At 35.9% G+C, this 15,878-nt stretch overlaps 1 protein-coding gene across 1 annotated transcript in view; it reads right to left on the bottom strand.

Annotated features, from left to right (window-relative positions):
- TACR3 (tachykinin receptor 3) overlaps positions 1–11,635 on the bottom strand; it is a 57,872-nt gene extending 46,237 nt beyond the window's left edge. Inside the window, exon 1 of the mRNA XM_016159122.2 lies at positions 10,783–11,635. Coding sequence (XP_016014608.1) covers positions 10,783–11,330 — 548 coding nt within the window. The 5' untranslated portion in view covers positions 11,331–11,635. The remainder of the gene's footprint in view (positions 1–10,782) is intronic.
- Between the last annotated feature and the right edge of the window lie 4,243 nt (positions 11,636–15,878).

Genomic DNA, 15,878 nt, shown 5'->3' with positions numbered 1-15,878 from the left:
CTAGTGTACAACATAATGATTCAACATTTATATACCTTATGATGTGATAATCACAATGAGTCTATTAACCATCTACAACCGTGCAAAATTATTACGATATTGACTATGTTCCCTATGTTGTACACATATCTTGTGGCTTATTTGTTTTATAACTAGAAGTTTGTTTCCCTTGACCTTTTCACCCATCCCTCCAACCTCCTTCCCTCAGGCAACTATCAGTTTATTCTCTGTATCTATGAATCTGGTTTTATTTTGTTTCTTATTCATTTATTTTTTTTTAGATTCCACATATAAATGAAATCACTCAGTATTTGCCTTTTTCTGTTTGGCTTATTTCACTTAGCATAAAAACAGATTTTAAAAATTTGTATATATAAATGGAACTGCACAATTTAAACCTGTGTTGTTCAAAGGTCAACTGTGTGTGTCTGTGTCTGTGTGTGTATAATCTTTAGCATATACATTCTATTTGTGAGCTGCTAAAACTTTAAAACTGGTATTCTTTTATATGTTTCTAAGGAGATCTGTTTCTTTCTTGTTCCTTACATCTGCAATGGTTCTATAATTGAATGGAGGTTGCCGGTAATTTTTTATACAGAAAAACATCTTAATCTATTATTTTTAAAAAGTAATATTGGATCACACTATTTTTTCTTTGATTCTGAAATACTACAGCCCTCCACATGAAATTTAGATTATGTACATCCTTGTTGAAGAAATATTGGAAAACAATTTGATATAAGGAGTAAAACATTTTAACTTGATGAAGACATGATGTATAGTAGAAAAGTTTTGATTTATTTTACATCATATAGTTAGCTTTTGGGGAAAAACTACCTCCATATATCTATTCAACTTGAAGGTAAAAAAATCAACACACATGGTACCGTGACATCTTATAAATTCAGTAAGTTACGTACCAAAATTGTGATTAATAATACTTTTTCAAAATAAACACTCAATTTTGTGAGCGTTTTGATTTCTTCAAAATTGTTTCTTATGCTAATTTGAAAATGTTCAAACTTTTTCTTTATAGATTTAGCTTAATATGCTAATAATGTATTACCATGGGTACTATCTGTTATTCATTCATTCAGCTGAGACATAGGTCTAGGCTTGTTCTCATGGAACTAACAACCTAGTAAGACAGACAGACAAAAACACAAACAAATGATAAACATTACAGATGAGCTCATTATATGGTATTTTAGAAGGTGATATATGTGAAAAAGAAAAAATAAAGCAATTTAAAATAGAAGAGTCCGGGTCTAGAAGTAATGCAGGCCTCCTGGAGGAAGAATGTTTCACACAGAGTGTAAGATCCTGAGGCGGAAACATGCCTAGGATACTGATGAAATAGAGGAGACCAGTGATAGTGGAGCAGAGTGGTGGAGTGGAGAGTAGGGGAAAATAAAGTCAGAGAGTAATAAATGACTAGTTACTATAAATTTTTGTAGACCATTGTAAGGACTTTGATTTTTATCCTGAAAAACACTGAGGAGCCATTGGAGGATTCGTAGAAGGGATATATGCTCTGACTCATTATTAACAGGATTACTGAGGTTGTTGCATTGAGAATGAACTGAAGGGGTACAAGAGTAGAAGCAGGGGAACCATTGGGTGAGGAAGGATGCTGACTTGGAAGAGGGAGAGAGCGGTAGGCATCTTAAGAAGTCATTAGATTCTACATATATGTTCAAAGTGGAGGTGATTAGACCTGATGAAGGATTGCATATGAGATATGAAAGAAGAGGAGTCAAGAATACTTCCACGAGTTTTGACCTGAGGCTCAGATTTTGACCTCAGAAGACTGCAGGAGGAGTAAGTTTTGGAGGAATGTCAGGAACTCAGTGTGCGATGTATAAAGTCGGAGATGTGTAACAGATTTCCAAAGGGTGAAGTTATGTAGGTTGTTGGATTAAGGAATCGAATACAACTGAAGGGTTTAAGCTAGAGATATTAATTACAGTATCATTAGGGTATGGGAGGGAGGGGTATGGGCCAATCTACTTTGTTTATACCATTGTTCTCCTTATCTATACAATGTTTAATACTTAAAAAGAACTCAATAATATCTGTTAAGTGAGAGACTACAAAAATAGGGAGCCATTTGCTGGTAAATGTTTAACCGCAAACACTCAGGGAAAAAAATGAAACGAATTTTTAGTGTTTGTAGATTGCTAGATGTAACTACTCCTATCATAATTTCAAGCTACCAAAGTAACATCACTGTATGCAAAGCTGGCAAGAAATGTGCACAATTGATTCCCTCTAGCCAGTAATAAATCAGCTTTAGAATATAATTTAGCTCACTATTGCTTAGTTATATAGTCATATAAATATTTTACTTATATGCATAAGAGAATTTTAAGTAACCTTGATACTTGGGAAGATGTGAAGTAAAAAAAAACAAACAAACTCATAGATGATAATATAAGCTTAAAATAGGGGATTTAAGTGAATATTTAAAGACATGTTACATACTAAACTAAACAGTAGAAACACTGAGCTATTTCCCTGTACTTTTAGGCAGGTTTCTAAATTTCTCCACATGGGCGAAATATCTTTAAACAATTCCTGGAAAAGATTTTACAGCCTACAAAATAACCTATTATAATGTTAATAGTACTCTTGTCAGAGTTGTCTTCATGACTTCTAATGCAGTCCACAAAATGTGTTTAAAATGTTGCCATTAAACATCTACTATAAAAATATCTATATAAATTTTAATCTAGTTTTCTCTTTTGGTGTCCAAACTGACATGTACCTCAGAGTCATTATTGGTTCTTTAAAAGGTATTTACTTAACTAATCAACATTTAAAAAAATTATCATAGTAGAATATACATACGATTTACCATTTTAAATATTTTAAGTGTACAGTTTAATGGTATTAAGTAAATTCACATTGTGTGCAACCATCACCATCATCTACCTCCAGAACTTTAATCAATCAATTATTGTTTCATGTAAAAGGAGTGCATTTTGTTGTAGGCAGTTATAAAAAGAAAAGTACATAAAAAATAAAATTACCCAAAGTCTAACCATTCAGAGCACATCAAATCCATATCTACCTTATTCTACATATAGATATATATCTGTATATCTATATGTTAAATCCATGGTCTAAACATTCCTCTGGTGGTAGAGATCCTGAATCTAAAATGGGATTCAGACTGACTGTGTCTAGTGAAGTGGTGGGGCTGCACACTCTAGTTCTCTATTTTGCAACATTTATTTAATTTACCAGTGAGCAAGTTTCAATAAAAATTATTATGCTCAGAGCCATGAGGCATAGGGAAGAAGTGCTATGGACAATTCATCATTCTAGACAGATGGTTTAGAGCTGAGCCCTGGGGAGAGAGAGTTTCAAGTAGAAGATAAAAGAAAACTAGTCATTAAGAAATTTTTAAAGGAGCAAAGATCATAGACAAGATCATTCTTCCAAATCTATTTGGAAAAAATAAACATCACAAAAACTTCAAGCAGAAGGCAAAGTTTATAACTTATGAGTTTTGCAGATTTGGATGTAACATGCTCAAAACAACCTGAACAAGCAGGTAGCTTCTTCCTCCAGAGGAAACATCATGCTCTGTACCAAGTATTGACATTGTTTTTCCTTCCTTCCTTCCTTCCTTCCTTCCTTCCTTCCTTCCTTCCTTCCTTCCTTCCTTCCTTCCTTCCTTCTTTCCCTCCTTCCATTCCTTCCTCCCTTCTTCCTTTCTTTTCCTTCCTTCCTTCCTTCCTTCCTTCCTTCCTTCCTTCCTTCCTTCCTTCCTTCCTTCCTTCCTTCCGTTTGTTCGTTTATTTATTCAGCAATCTAGACAGTGTGCTTACTATGGGCAAGCCAGTATGATAGGCATAGGATACAAAGAATACTAAGAACGAAATTGAGCCTATCTATCTTCATGGTATTTACAAGTCCATTAGAGAAAATTATTCATCAAATATTCTTAAATATAAATATAAAATTTAATGTAAGAAAAATGGCATGTCAAACATGTGCTTAGAGAATCTATGAAGGAACATCTAATTTAAATCAGGAGACTCAAGTAAAGTTTCCCTGTGAAAGTGACATTTGAGTTGCTATCTGAACTAGTACTACATTTGTCTAATGAATAATTGGCATAAGGGAATTTGAGACAGAAGGGAAACTGTATGTTCAAAAGCTTTGCAGCAAAAAGATAGCATCATATATTCAGGGCTTGAGAGAGAATTGGAGTGGTTGGAACAAAGTTTAAGTCAGTTGAGTTAAGGCATTAGATGAAGCTGAGCAGAGATCAGGATAAAAAAGGCATTATTGTCTGAATTAAGAATAATCTTCTCATAAGAATGAGAAAATATTGTAGGATTCTAAGTGGGGGTGCAGAATCATGTTCCTATATATGTTATGAAGGCATCATTCTTAGTATCAACATATTAGGGTGGGTTAAGACTGAATGTGGAGAAACCAATTGGAAGGCTATTGTAATAGGCCAGGAAAGATATAAGGGGAGCTTGGACAAGGAAAGTGGGATAGACACAGAAAGTCGGTAATAGATTTTGGAGCTGTTTGAACAACTGGATGGATGTTTGTACTGTTTAATGATAAGGGGAACTCTGAAAGAGGAGAAGATTTGGAAGTAAAATAATGACTTTGGTGGTGTTTAAGGAGATTTTCAGATATCTAAGTGGAAATGTCAAATAGGTAATTGAACATATGTGGCCAGAGTAAAATAAAGTTTAAATATAGGATTTTAAATTGGTGAGCCCTTTACGTTTTGAGTTTTAATTCAAATATATGTATTACCTGATAAAAAATTAAAATAAAAATGATTTAGGGTAGGATGAATTTCTATATTCTCATGTCAAATAATGTCCAAGATTTATAAGTTTTCAATAAATGTTTAATAATCTAGTGTGTGGAATTAAACATAACATAATATAAACATTACTTTAGTAATTAAAAGAAATATGTCTGTCTTTATGCTTGTGTATAATATAGTGTGCATAAATATGATATATCATACATATACATGATATGTCACAAAAACAAGAAGAGAGTTGAAATGTGAACATGAAAATCATAGATTTGCAAAATTTGAGGAGTAGAATAATTATGAATAAATGTAACTTTATAATATTTATGGTTTTGGATTTTTTTTGCACTGTGCCTGTGTGTCCCTTACAATAAATGAGAGAGAAAAAATACATTCAAATGAAAGACTGGTATAGAGTATGGTTCAGGATCAGAGATTGGAGACTAGAATGAGAATAATTTAGAGAGTTTTTGCCCTATGTTACAATTTTGAGTTATCTGCTTCTCAAGCTATATCCAAAGTTCAAATGAGAAAAGTGTTTCTAGGGGAAATACATTTTATCCTTTCTTGAAGTATACTCTTCATCAAATCAGACATTTGGAAACTGTGCCCAGATAAAGGTTTAGTACTCTGAGACCTTCATTCAGAACTTTGCTTTGTCACATGCCTTTGGATGACTCAGAGGAACGCTAAACAAACATCTATAGAAAACTTGATTTTGCATTTATGACAGTGTGGTTGAGGGCGCTGTCTTCTTTATTACCTGCAAAAAGTATTTCTTGAAACTTGAAAACCAGAAATGCTTTAGTTCTTAAGAAATATGTATTTTCTTATGAATAATGTAAACCTTTTTTCTAATTATATTTCCTTTTTTTGTAAGTTTATCAAGAATCTCAGAAGAATTTGAAATTCAACTTTTGTAACTGATCAGGAGTCTTTGGCTTGAATGTTTATGTTAAAACTTTACCCTGGTCTCCTTCTTCTTATTTTTTTTTTTTTACATATACAATATTTTCTCTAGTCTTAATTTTTGATTCATTTATATTTGTCTATTTTGTTGTATGGATTATTATGTATCTTTACAATTCAGAAGTAAACCAGCTAGATAATAGACAAAAAAATGGGAACTCTTTATTTAAAAGTAAAAAACAAAGCTAGGGATTTGGATGAGATAACTTGAGGAGAGAGATTTAGCATTACAGAACCAATGCATTTAATCACTACACAGAAGCAAAGATTCAGAAATACAGTCAGCAGATAGGCCAAAGATGAAGAAAGGAATTAGAAACCTGGAAGCCAAGAGGCAATAGCCACCTGTGAGGAATACTACTGAAAGGTCAAGAAAGTTGAGAACTCAAATGCCCAACACATTTTATAATAATACTCTTTAGACAGAGTGTTGTGAAAGGAAGTCAGATTTGAGTGGCTTGAGGAGCACATAGCAGATAAGAAAATGAAGAATATAAGCCATTCTTACTTTTATACTTGTTAGACATATTTGGTTCTTTTGTGAACAAACTCTCTGTTTATATCTCTTTATATTAGTTATCTTTTTTATGTGTGTAAGAATATGTTACATAATTAAGGTTTTTAAAAACATTATGCCAGCTAAACATGCTGCAAACTTTTTTTTTTTGACATATTTTTTCCCATTGTGGTTAATGTAACCTCGATATCAACTGTAGTTCTGCTAGTTATATAAGAACCACTTTGGATTATATTTTACTCTGTGATGACCTTGCATTTCACCCATTCAAATAAAATATAATTATTGCTTTTACAAGAATTCACTATTATTTTAACAGAACCTTCACAGCTTACTACAGCAATTTGCATATGGATGCAAATGGTATATTTTAAAACCCTCGAATAAGAACTACAAATTGTAGAAAGAGCCAAAGATAATAAATTTGCTAAAAAGTAATCTTTTCCAAATCAAAGGTTTAAGTTACTATTTGCAAAGAATGTAAAGATAAAGTAATAGATATTGGGCTAAACTCATTCTGTTTATCATGTGGGCGATAAAATAACTTAAGTCTTACTGTAACACAAATAAAAGCTATTAACTACATGGCCAGTAACATTCTCTAAAGTATAGAGAAGTGAGAAGATTGGCTTTGGGCAATAGAATTAAAGAGTGGTGTAAAAAAATTGACCAAAGTGTTTATATCCATACTATTTATAGCAATGATGTAAAAGTTACCACAGTACTTTTAGATAATTTGTTACCAGATTGAGGCCTCACAGTTTTTATGACTGTATATTTTTATTTGCCCATAATAAGTTTCAAAAGAAATAGAGGTTCAATGAATACTTTGCATAATAGTTAGCTTTATAGAAAAGAATTTTCTTTAAAGAAATTAAAAAATTAAAAGTAGTATATAAGATCAATTTTTATCCATTTGGTTAAAAATATAACTTAGTTCAGTTAGATTAAATATTTCTTTTAATAATTAGAGTTTCTAACTTAATCTCAAAAATTTGCTTAGAAAATAGAAAAACATATTTTCTATTTACTAATATCTCCAAATACTAAGTAGTACATGTCATAAATGAATAAAAATGGCAATATTTATATTATATTAACTGTTCTATTAACAATTTTCTAACATTTGCATTCTCAGTTAAAATATAGGTAATATATGTGTCGAAAATGCTATATATAAAAGTAAAATATACAGCATAAATAAGTGCTAAATTCTAATTTAATTAAAAGAATAACCATCTAATTAAACATTGTAATCCTCACTACTTCTTAGGGGCCATAATAGTGTAGAGGTAAGAAGAGTATGGGCCTGGGAATGGAATGCAGTGATTTGAATTTGGCTCTACTGCATGATCCAGGGAAAGTTTAGCATCTTTTAGATAAATGTTATATTTAGTGTTACATTTTAACATGGCAAATTTAGGGAAGATGATGAAGAGAAAAAGTGACTCTTCATTGACAAATACTTCTATCGTGTGTGTTTTGGGGTGTTGGAGGGTTGTGAGGTAACCCTCCAGGCAAGAAGAAACTGTAGAAATAAAAGATGGCTTCTTGGCCAACAAAAACACAGCTTCGCAGGAGTTATCAACAAAACAAAAGATAATATGTTTCAGTATAAGACCAAAATCTGTGACTTCACATTTAAATCTTTAGTAGAGTTATCAATATTATATGTATATACAAGTGGACATAAAAAGCAAGCAATTCTATCAATGCAGAATGGAGCACCAAACATTTCAAGGGAAACTCAATGCCTTTTACTTGACAAAATGTGTGACCCTTGGCTTGAGGTTCTCCATTTGTAAAATACAGGTGTTCATGAAGGGAGTATTTACAATTCTTTTCAGGTCTAAAATTTCTAAGGTCATAGGTGGTTGAAAGCATTTCAGTGCAGCTGAAGGGAAGACAGATGTGGCTGAGTTGAAGTGAAAGTAGTTTTCAAGCTCAGGATCTTTTGATTCTAGGCAGAGCGACAGAGTGAGTTGAATTCAGTTGTTATTAAATGGGAATAGAAAACACTCACACTTCAATAAGCCAAGTGTTCACAAGGCAGTTTAAATGATGCATTTTTTGTCAGTAAGAACAAATTAGGGGTTAAGTAACTTTTATAGTTATTTCAATAACTCATTAATTACATAAGAAAATATAATTTCTGTGAGCATATACTGTTAACTATGTTCCATATGTGGCAGGGAGTCCATGCAACCATAAACCAAGCCACCATGACTCACGTGAACTTCCTTAGAAAGGTCTACCTTGTAAACTTAAATCTATAATATAACTGCAAATACAAGTTTTTCCAGTTCATGTTTCATAAGACACAAATGCAGAAGGTTTTCGTATACTGGTGAACTACTGAGAGTTCTAATAACTGTTATATTTGCATAGTATTTGATTCTAAAAATTATCTTAAACAGGCTTTTCTATTATTTCTGTATTTCTTTTTATCACTTGTCTGCTCAAATAAGAGTATTCCTTTAAGTAACAGATTTTAAAAAGATCTGAACTGAGTAGACTTCAGATTTTGTTGCAAATTGTATGCTCCATAAATTTTGTGTCATTTTAGTAATTGAATATTTTCCAGAAAAGAGGTAATAAGGTATTCATTAATTTCAAATCAGTGAGTATAATGAAATGGTGTTATATTAGCCATTAAAATAACTCAAAAGCCATTTCAGATATTGTGTAAATTTTAGCAGAAAGTAATTGGAAAAATAACCATCTTCCTCTTACTTGAACTACGAATTTCACACATACTAAACTTTCATCAAATTTCACAATGCGTCATTAACATTTCAAGATTGTGAGAATTTTATACCATGATATGGTAATGTCTCTCTTCCTGATCACAACATTAAAAACTATGTGCTTACGAGAAATAAAAAAGGCAAAAAAGAAACCAAGGCGAAACAAAAAATAAGATGCTCAAACCAAAGGAACATTCAATTCTACCTTGGTATAGAAAGCTTAGAAGCAATTTCACCTGTTCCCCAATTTGGGGTTGATTTTGTTGCTTCTTTTTATTTATTTTTGTCCCTACAAAAATGAAGGGGTGATACACATGAGAAAGATCAGAGATAAAGGGGAAAGGGATAAATGTCAGTTTCAGAGGCTGTAAAAAAATGTGATTTTGTGCTTATTTGTCCTAGTTAGTGGCAAGTAACCACTGTTCCTTCGGTTTAATCCTCTGGGTCTGATATTCAAAAAAGCTTCCAAAGATTTATTGATAAATACCTCCGTGCTCATTATTTTAAAACAGGAAGTGTTAAACACAGAGGAATGACTTACAAAAAAATTATTTTCTTATTTTTTCTTATAATAGTAGCTTAATGTAGTAAGAATTAATATTAAGCCTCATTTGATTTTGAAACAGACTCGTTAATGTTGAAAAAATGCTCTTTTCTTACACAAGTGAGAATATTGAGATTTGACGTTAAAGCAAAATCACCCCATGTATTCCACATGCAGTTGCCAATCACAAAACCCATACTGGAATCAATTGGTATGGTCATTTTTAGCATAATGTTGAATTAAAGTGTAACCAGCTTTTAATAACAGGTGGAGATTTACCATTGTCTTGACACAGCATGCATATTTCATAATGTCAATATGAGAAAGAAAATGCACACAGAAATTTTTAAATCTTAAATATGAGAACAAATGTTAGAGGTCAATTGAGCTTCTTTTAATTGCTTAAGCCTTTCAGAATCCCCACTATAGATGAGAAAAGAATCTAAAAAGTTATCTTAAACAGCTATAAAGTAGTGTGTCTCATTTTTTAAAACAATTATCCCCTGGGCTTTTTGTTGCACATTATCTGAAAGATTTGGATGCAGTCTTCGAGGCACAGGGTCTACCCAACTCATAGCCTCCACAGAATACCAGAAGTGAAGTCTAACCTGAGACACTGTGGAAACTGCTAGCCAATGGCAATCTTTGGGAGGAAACCTGTTGTCCCTGATGGATGGATGCTCCGTGACTGAGATGTCAAACCAGTATTGGCCATGGGGTAAGGATAGGGAATGCGATGTGTGGGGATGAGTTCCAGAAGACTGGAGAGAAAGGGGAAGTGTGAAGGGTAGACTCATTGCCCATTTCTCTTGAGAGAATAGTGACCGACAGAGACAGAAGGCCAAAAAGTACATTTTTGCAGAAAACGTAAGCTTTGCCACAGTTGTTTTGAAGCCAATGAGAATTAAGTGTTTCTAGCTGACTTTCTCCTACTTGAAATGACAGATTTCCCCATATCCTTCCTTCCTTTTCTTCAGTCCCTGTAGATGTCCTTAAACGGGACCAGGGCTTAGCGTGGGAATGCGGGAGGCCGTAGCAGCAAAAACTAGTTCAGCCACTGGAGGACTACGAGTGGATCAGTGACCTCCGTTCCCCAAGAACTCTTTCCTAGTCCCCTTCCCTTTACCAAACGCACCTTGTCACCATTTCCTTTGTAATCTTATTCCTCGCCCAGCTCTCCCTCCTCCCTCTCGCCTCTCCTCCTCACCTGTCCACAGCAATGGCCGTCATAGAGTAGATGCTGGCAAACACGGCTGTGATAGGGAAGAAATTCTGGAAGCGACAGTAGTTGGCGCCGAAGTACCACTCGCTGTGAAGCGCGTAGATGAAGTTGACCAAGGTGTTGAAGGCTGCCATGGAGGCGTCGGAGAAAGCCAGGTTCACGAGGAAGTAGTTGGTGACAGTCCTCATGCGCTTGTGGGCCAGGATAATCCAGATGACTATGAGATTCCCTAAGACCGCCACGGCCACCACCATGCCGTACGCGAGGGACCAGAGCGCGATGCGCCAGGACGGTTGCACGAACTGGTTGGTGAGGTTGGCGCGCGGCTGCGAAGGCGCTGGGGAAGTCTCGGGCAGTCCCAGCGTGGGGGAAGTGGTGGAGAGATCGCCGGCTTGGAGGAGCTGTCGCAGCCACTCGGCCTCAGCCGCTCCTACCGCTGCTCCAGACGCGAGCGCCTCACTCAGGCTCGCGGTGTCAGCGCCCTCTCCTCCCGCGCCCGTCGTCCAGTTTGTCACCGAGGGCAGAGAGGCCATCGCCGCTAGTCTGCAGCCCCGGATCTGCCCACTCAGCGGCCGGTAGCCCCTGCCAACTCCCCCGAAGTTCTTATGTGCCTCCTGGTCCCTTGGTTGCTGGGGGGTCCTCACCCCCCGCCCCCTGGAATCGCTGCAGAGAAGGTACCGCTCCTCTTGCCCCTGAAGAGATGCTTTGAACCAGCAGGTGATGGAGACCCAGGGCGCCACTTTATCCGAGGAGTTTGCGACTTTGGCAGGCAGGAGGGATGAGACGATCCTGAAGAGAGATATTAGGAACAGTCCCCGCCGGGGATCTCCGGGTTGGCCTGGCAGCGGCTGCGGAGCGCTGAAACTCGCGTGCTGCGGCGCGCTTTCTAGTCTCTTATAGCCTCCTGCTTTGGTGACGTCGTGGGGGCCGCGGAGCTGACCAACCCCTTCGCAGACAAAGATTGCGCTCCTTTCCTCCACCCCACCCTTCAGATTTCATTCATTCTCTACCTGCTGCGGAGCAGCTGGAGCTTGAAGGTGGACGTCTCAAAGAAAGGGCTGCACTTTCTCACACGTAATTAAAATCCTGCCGAGACTGGTTTTCCTCTTTAACTTCAGGATCTGTTGCTGAGGTCCTTGCTCTCGGACATTTACTGTGGGCTGTTCATTTCTAAACCAATGAAACCATTCACGGTTAAACCGAAGGCACGATCCCAGGAGCTTTTCCTGAGAGAGTGTGTGGGCGCAGCTTGCTGCGGGCTACGGTCCTTTTGTTAGGTGTTACTGGCTTTTGGAATTTCAGTCAACTTTCTGCTTCCGTGTTCATGTTGTCACTCCTCAGACCCTTTTTCCTCTCGCTCTCACTTCCAAAGTCCCCTGTTCCCCCTCTTTCTCTAATTTCTATCACCATGAGAGACTACTTGGCTTAGGTTGGAATGCCATAACGCACAGAGGGTAAATTAGAAATCCCAAGATGAGTGTTTTTGTTTTATTTGTTTTGTTTTGTTTTGTTTTTAACACAACGAGACTTGGATTTCTTTATTATTCTCGGATAAACGTATCCTGTAAGCAATCTGAATACATACACTCGGTTATACAGTTTTGGACATTTGGCACTTTAGTTTTCAGGGCCTGACCATGAGGACACACTGATGAGGATGAGCAACAATAGCCTTAGTTTCCTGGGTAAGTGGGCAAGTCTGACGTCTGAGCTTTGGCTGGAGCATGTGAGCTGGAGCGCTCTGTGCAGTGCCAGCTGGAGGAAATGGTCTGTGCTTAGACTGTAGAGAGGCAATTTATCAGGATGTTCCAGAAGCCAAGCTCTCTTTTATTAGTTTCTCGGGGATAGATATGCAGGAATTTGGTGTTACACATAATCTAGCAATCTCCTGAAAACACGTGAAAATTTTGAACCTCAGTTTTCACATTTCGAAATGAAAAATTTTTTAGAAGTTTAATTTACAAGGTAATTATGGGGGTGAGTAGTTTCAACAGAATTCCTTCAACAACACTAGGCAAGAGGGAGACCTTAGTAAATGTTAGCTACTTCAATCTTATCATGGTGCATTTCATCTAAATGTTTTCAGGTAAAATGAATCAAAATGTAACTGGAGGGCAACTGAGTCAGGGTCTTATGCTGCTTGTGCTCCTCAGCCAATAGACCAACACAGAAGTTGGGTATTAGCACAAGTGTTTATTGTCAGAGCACCTGTGATCTGAGAAGGCAGCAGGTTAACACCTTCGAAAACTGCTTTACTTTCTCAGTTCAGCTTAGGGTATTTAAAGAGAAATCTGGGCATTATTCCAGAGGCTACATGATAGTTCCAGGAGTCTATTGTGCTTCCTGGAGCCTTCCTTCTGGCGACGTGGTCCTCCAGTGGTGTTAGCAACCAGGAACAAAGATGGAAGTAATCTAGAAAGGAAGCTAGACCAGGATTGTGATCAGTAAGCCTAAGGGCATTAAACATAAGTTTCATGTCAACTTTCTATGGCAGAAGATGTTCCAAGCTCTGGGTCAAGCTTCAGGGGTCTATCTATTGTTAAGCTATAGGATAAAGAAAGGTGAGGCTGGGGACACTGTGAGGCCTCTAGTACAGGGGTCCCAACCAGACCTTTCTTCAAAAGCAAGTTTTACTTGCTTCAAAAGAAGTTAGCTTGTAATTTGTGAATATTTTGAATTCTTTAGAACATATTCTTTAAAAACTTGCAGTGATTATTTCACAAATGGATGTGCAGGGTGGCTTGTGATGAATAGTGTTTTCCTTTTTATAGTTTCTATGATGAAAACTATAGTGTATAGAACTAAGTGTGAGGCAACCTGATAATTACATTGACAAAACCCTTCTGCAAAATAAATGCATGCTGAAAGTCATAATTATCAAGGGCAATTGTTTCCTATTTCTTCCTAGAGAGGCCTGTGAAAACATATGATAAATTATAAGTAAAGTTAATAGAGATTCCTCACTCTCTGCTTGCTAATTCTAAATTAAACCATTTTCTTTTGAAAGCCAAATTATTTCTTTCTGCAAGTTTACCTTCACGAAATTACTTGAGTTACAAATGAAAGCCTCTCTCTTTCCTAATGAAATCAAGGAAGAATTTAAAAAAAATACTTCATATAATACACACCACAAGATTATAATATGGATCATTCTGGTGGTTGATAATTGAGCATATTTTGATCAAATATTTTAAGTTGTAAAATTGCTTAGTTGTGTAGAAATCTATTAAACCTATTACACTCTTGCCTTACTTATCCATACAGAGTATCATAAGTTGTGATTCTATTTTCCTTGGACTTATATATGGGTAAAGGTGATATGACAAAACAATAAGTGATAAGGATAAAATTAGAACTAGTTAGAGTGTAAGGCCTTTAAAGAGGTCTTTCTTTTCAGAGGAAGAAAGGAATCCAGGTCAAAGCTTTCCTTTTAGATCTGCCTTACATAGAGAGAATCGCCCTGTATCCCTAAGCAGTAGTACTGAGTAGCTGTTATTCATTTATTGCTTCAGTCATCCTCAGATATGAATGAGTATATTTCATCCAGGAGCTATGCCAAGTACTTGGGATGTGGCAATGAAACAACTAGATATAAACCCTGTCCTCCTGGATCCTGTGATCTAGCAGTATTTTTGACACTAAGGCAAGTATTATAAGTAGTAAGATAGGAAGTTATAGGAAAAAAAAATGGGAGTGTGTAACTGAGTAGAGGGATGCTGTACTCTCTGGAGTCTAGATTATGTCAGTTTCTCTTAGAGATTTCTTTGTGAGAATGAAATGACGTGCCAAAAAAGACAGGGTTACCAGGAGCTTACACCTTAAAAAGTGGAAAAGTTTAGGAGATAAGGGAAGATTAAGGAAGAGGGATCCTGGTTAAGAGAATGTGGGGAATAATCTGGCCATCGTAGCTCCAGAATCTGAATTTGCTCTTGTCTGAGTGCACCCTGATGGTTTCCTCATTCTTCCTTGTCCTCTTTCTCTTACCATTAGAATCTAAAAGCCTTAAGCACGGACATTGAGGTCAGGAGCAGAGGGGCAGAGGAAATGGTAGCAGACCAGGTGACTCTTAGAGAAGGATCCTATAATTTTGTATTTAAAAACTGCTGCTATTATTTTATTTTTTTGGATTGCAGACTAAAATTCTGATTATCCTTTCAATATATTTTTTTATAATTTAAACCGAGGGCCTGTTCTTTCACTATGAGATCATCCAGAGTGAATTTTTGCCTTTTAATGATTCACTTTTATTTAAGCTATAGTAATGTAGCCCAAGATTATCAGGACAAGAAATCACATGTTGAGATATAGGTAATGGAATAGAGATGAAGAGAAGAGAGAAGGTTATCCACGTACTTCGTGATTATATTTAATAGATAATGTAGGTTTATTGCCAAAACATAAGCTTATTGACCCTGTTGTAATGAAACAATAAAGAAAACACCATTATCAACAACAAAATATTTTTGTAGTAAGAAGGCAGAGAGAGGAAAAACAAAACAAAACAGGGAGTGTGTGTGAGCTTGCACCTACACAAATGTCTAAGGATGCTGGAAAGTAAGCTAAGCATGGTAAGTAGTTTAGGAGATGTTAATAGGCTTTAGGTAATAGTGACTAGATCTTGGTCTGACTGCATGAGTGTAATATAAATTATAATCATTTATGTGAGGCTAAGAAGTGTTTAGCCATTTTATTATGCATCATAGATTACATTTCTTCTCAATTTTATTTGTGCTCAATGTTTTTCCTTAGAATACATGTTAGTAATGTATCCAGTAATTTGTTAACAACTTATAATAATAAAATAGAGACTGGTCATTACTTAATTATTTTTTTTCCTCTCTGACAACCTAAGGAAATAGTATGGCATATTTTATACTTGTATTTTTATTTTAACAAGAGTCTCCAAAATAAGCATAATAGCACAGAATTTCAGGTAGTGTTGGGGAAATTATTTTTGAGGAAAAAAGCTTGTCAAAAGTCCAGATTTCTGTCTCTAAAATAACCTTCTATTTGACGGTTCTCCCACAATTTTAGTTTTAGTATGTTTATTGTTTCTCACTACGTTGACATTTTTTTCTTTC

The sequence above is a fragment of the Rousettus aegyptiacus genome, unplaced genomic scaffold (assembly GCF_014176215.1).
Source record: "Rousettus aegyptiacus isolate mRouAeg1 unplaced genomic scaffold, mRouAeg1.p scaffold_m13_p_10, whole genome shotgun sequence".
NCBI lineage: Eukaryota > Metazoa > Chordata > Mammalia > Chiroptera > Pteropodidae > Rousettus > Rousettus aegyptiacus.
This window is presented reverse-complemented; position numbering and strand designations above follow the sequence as displayed.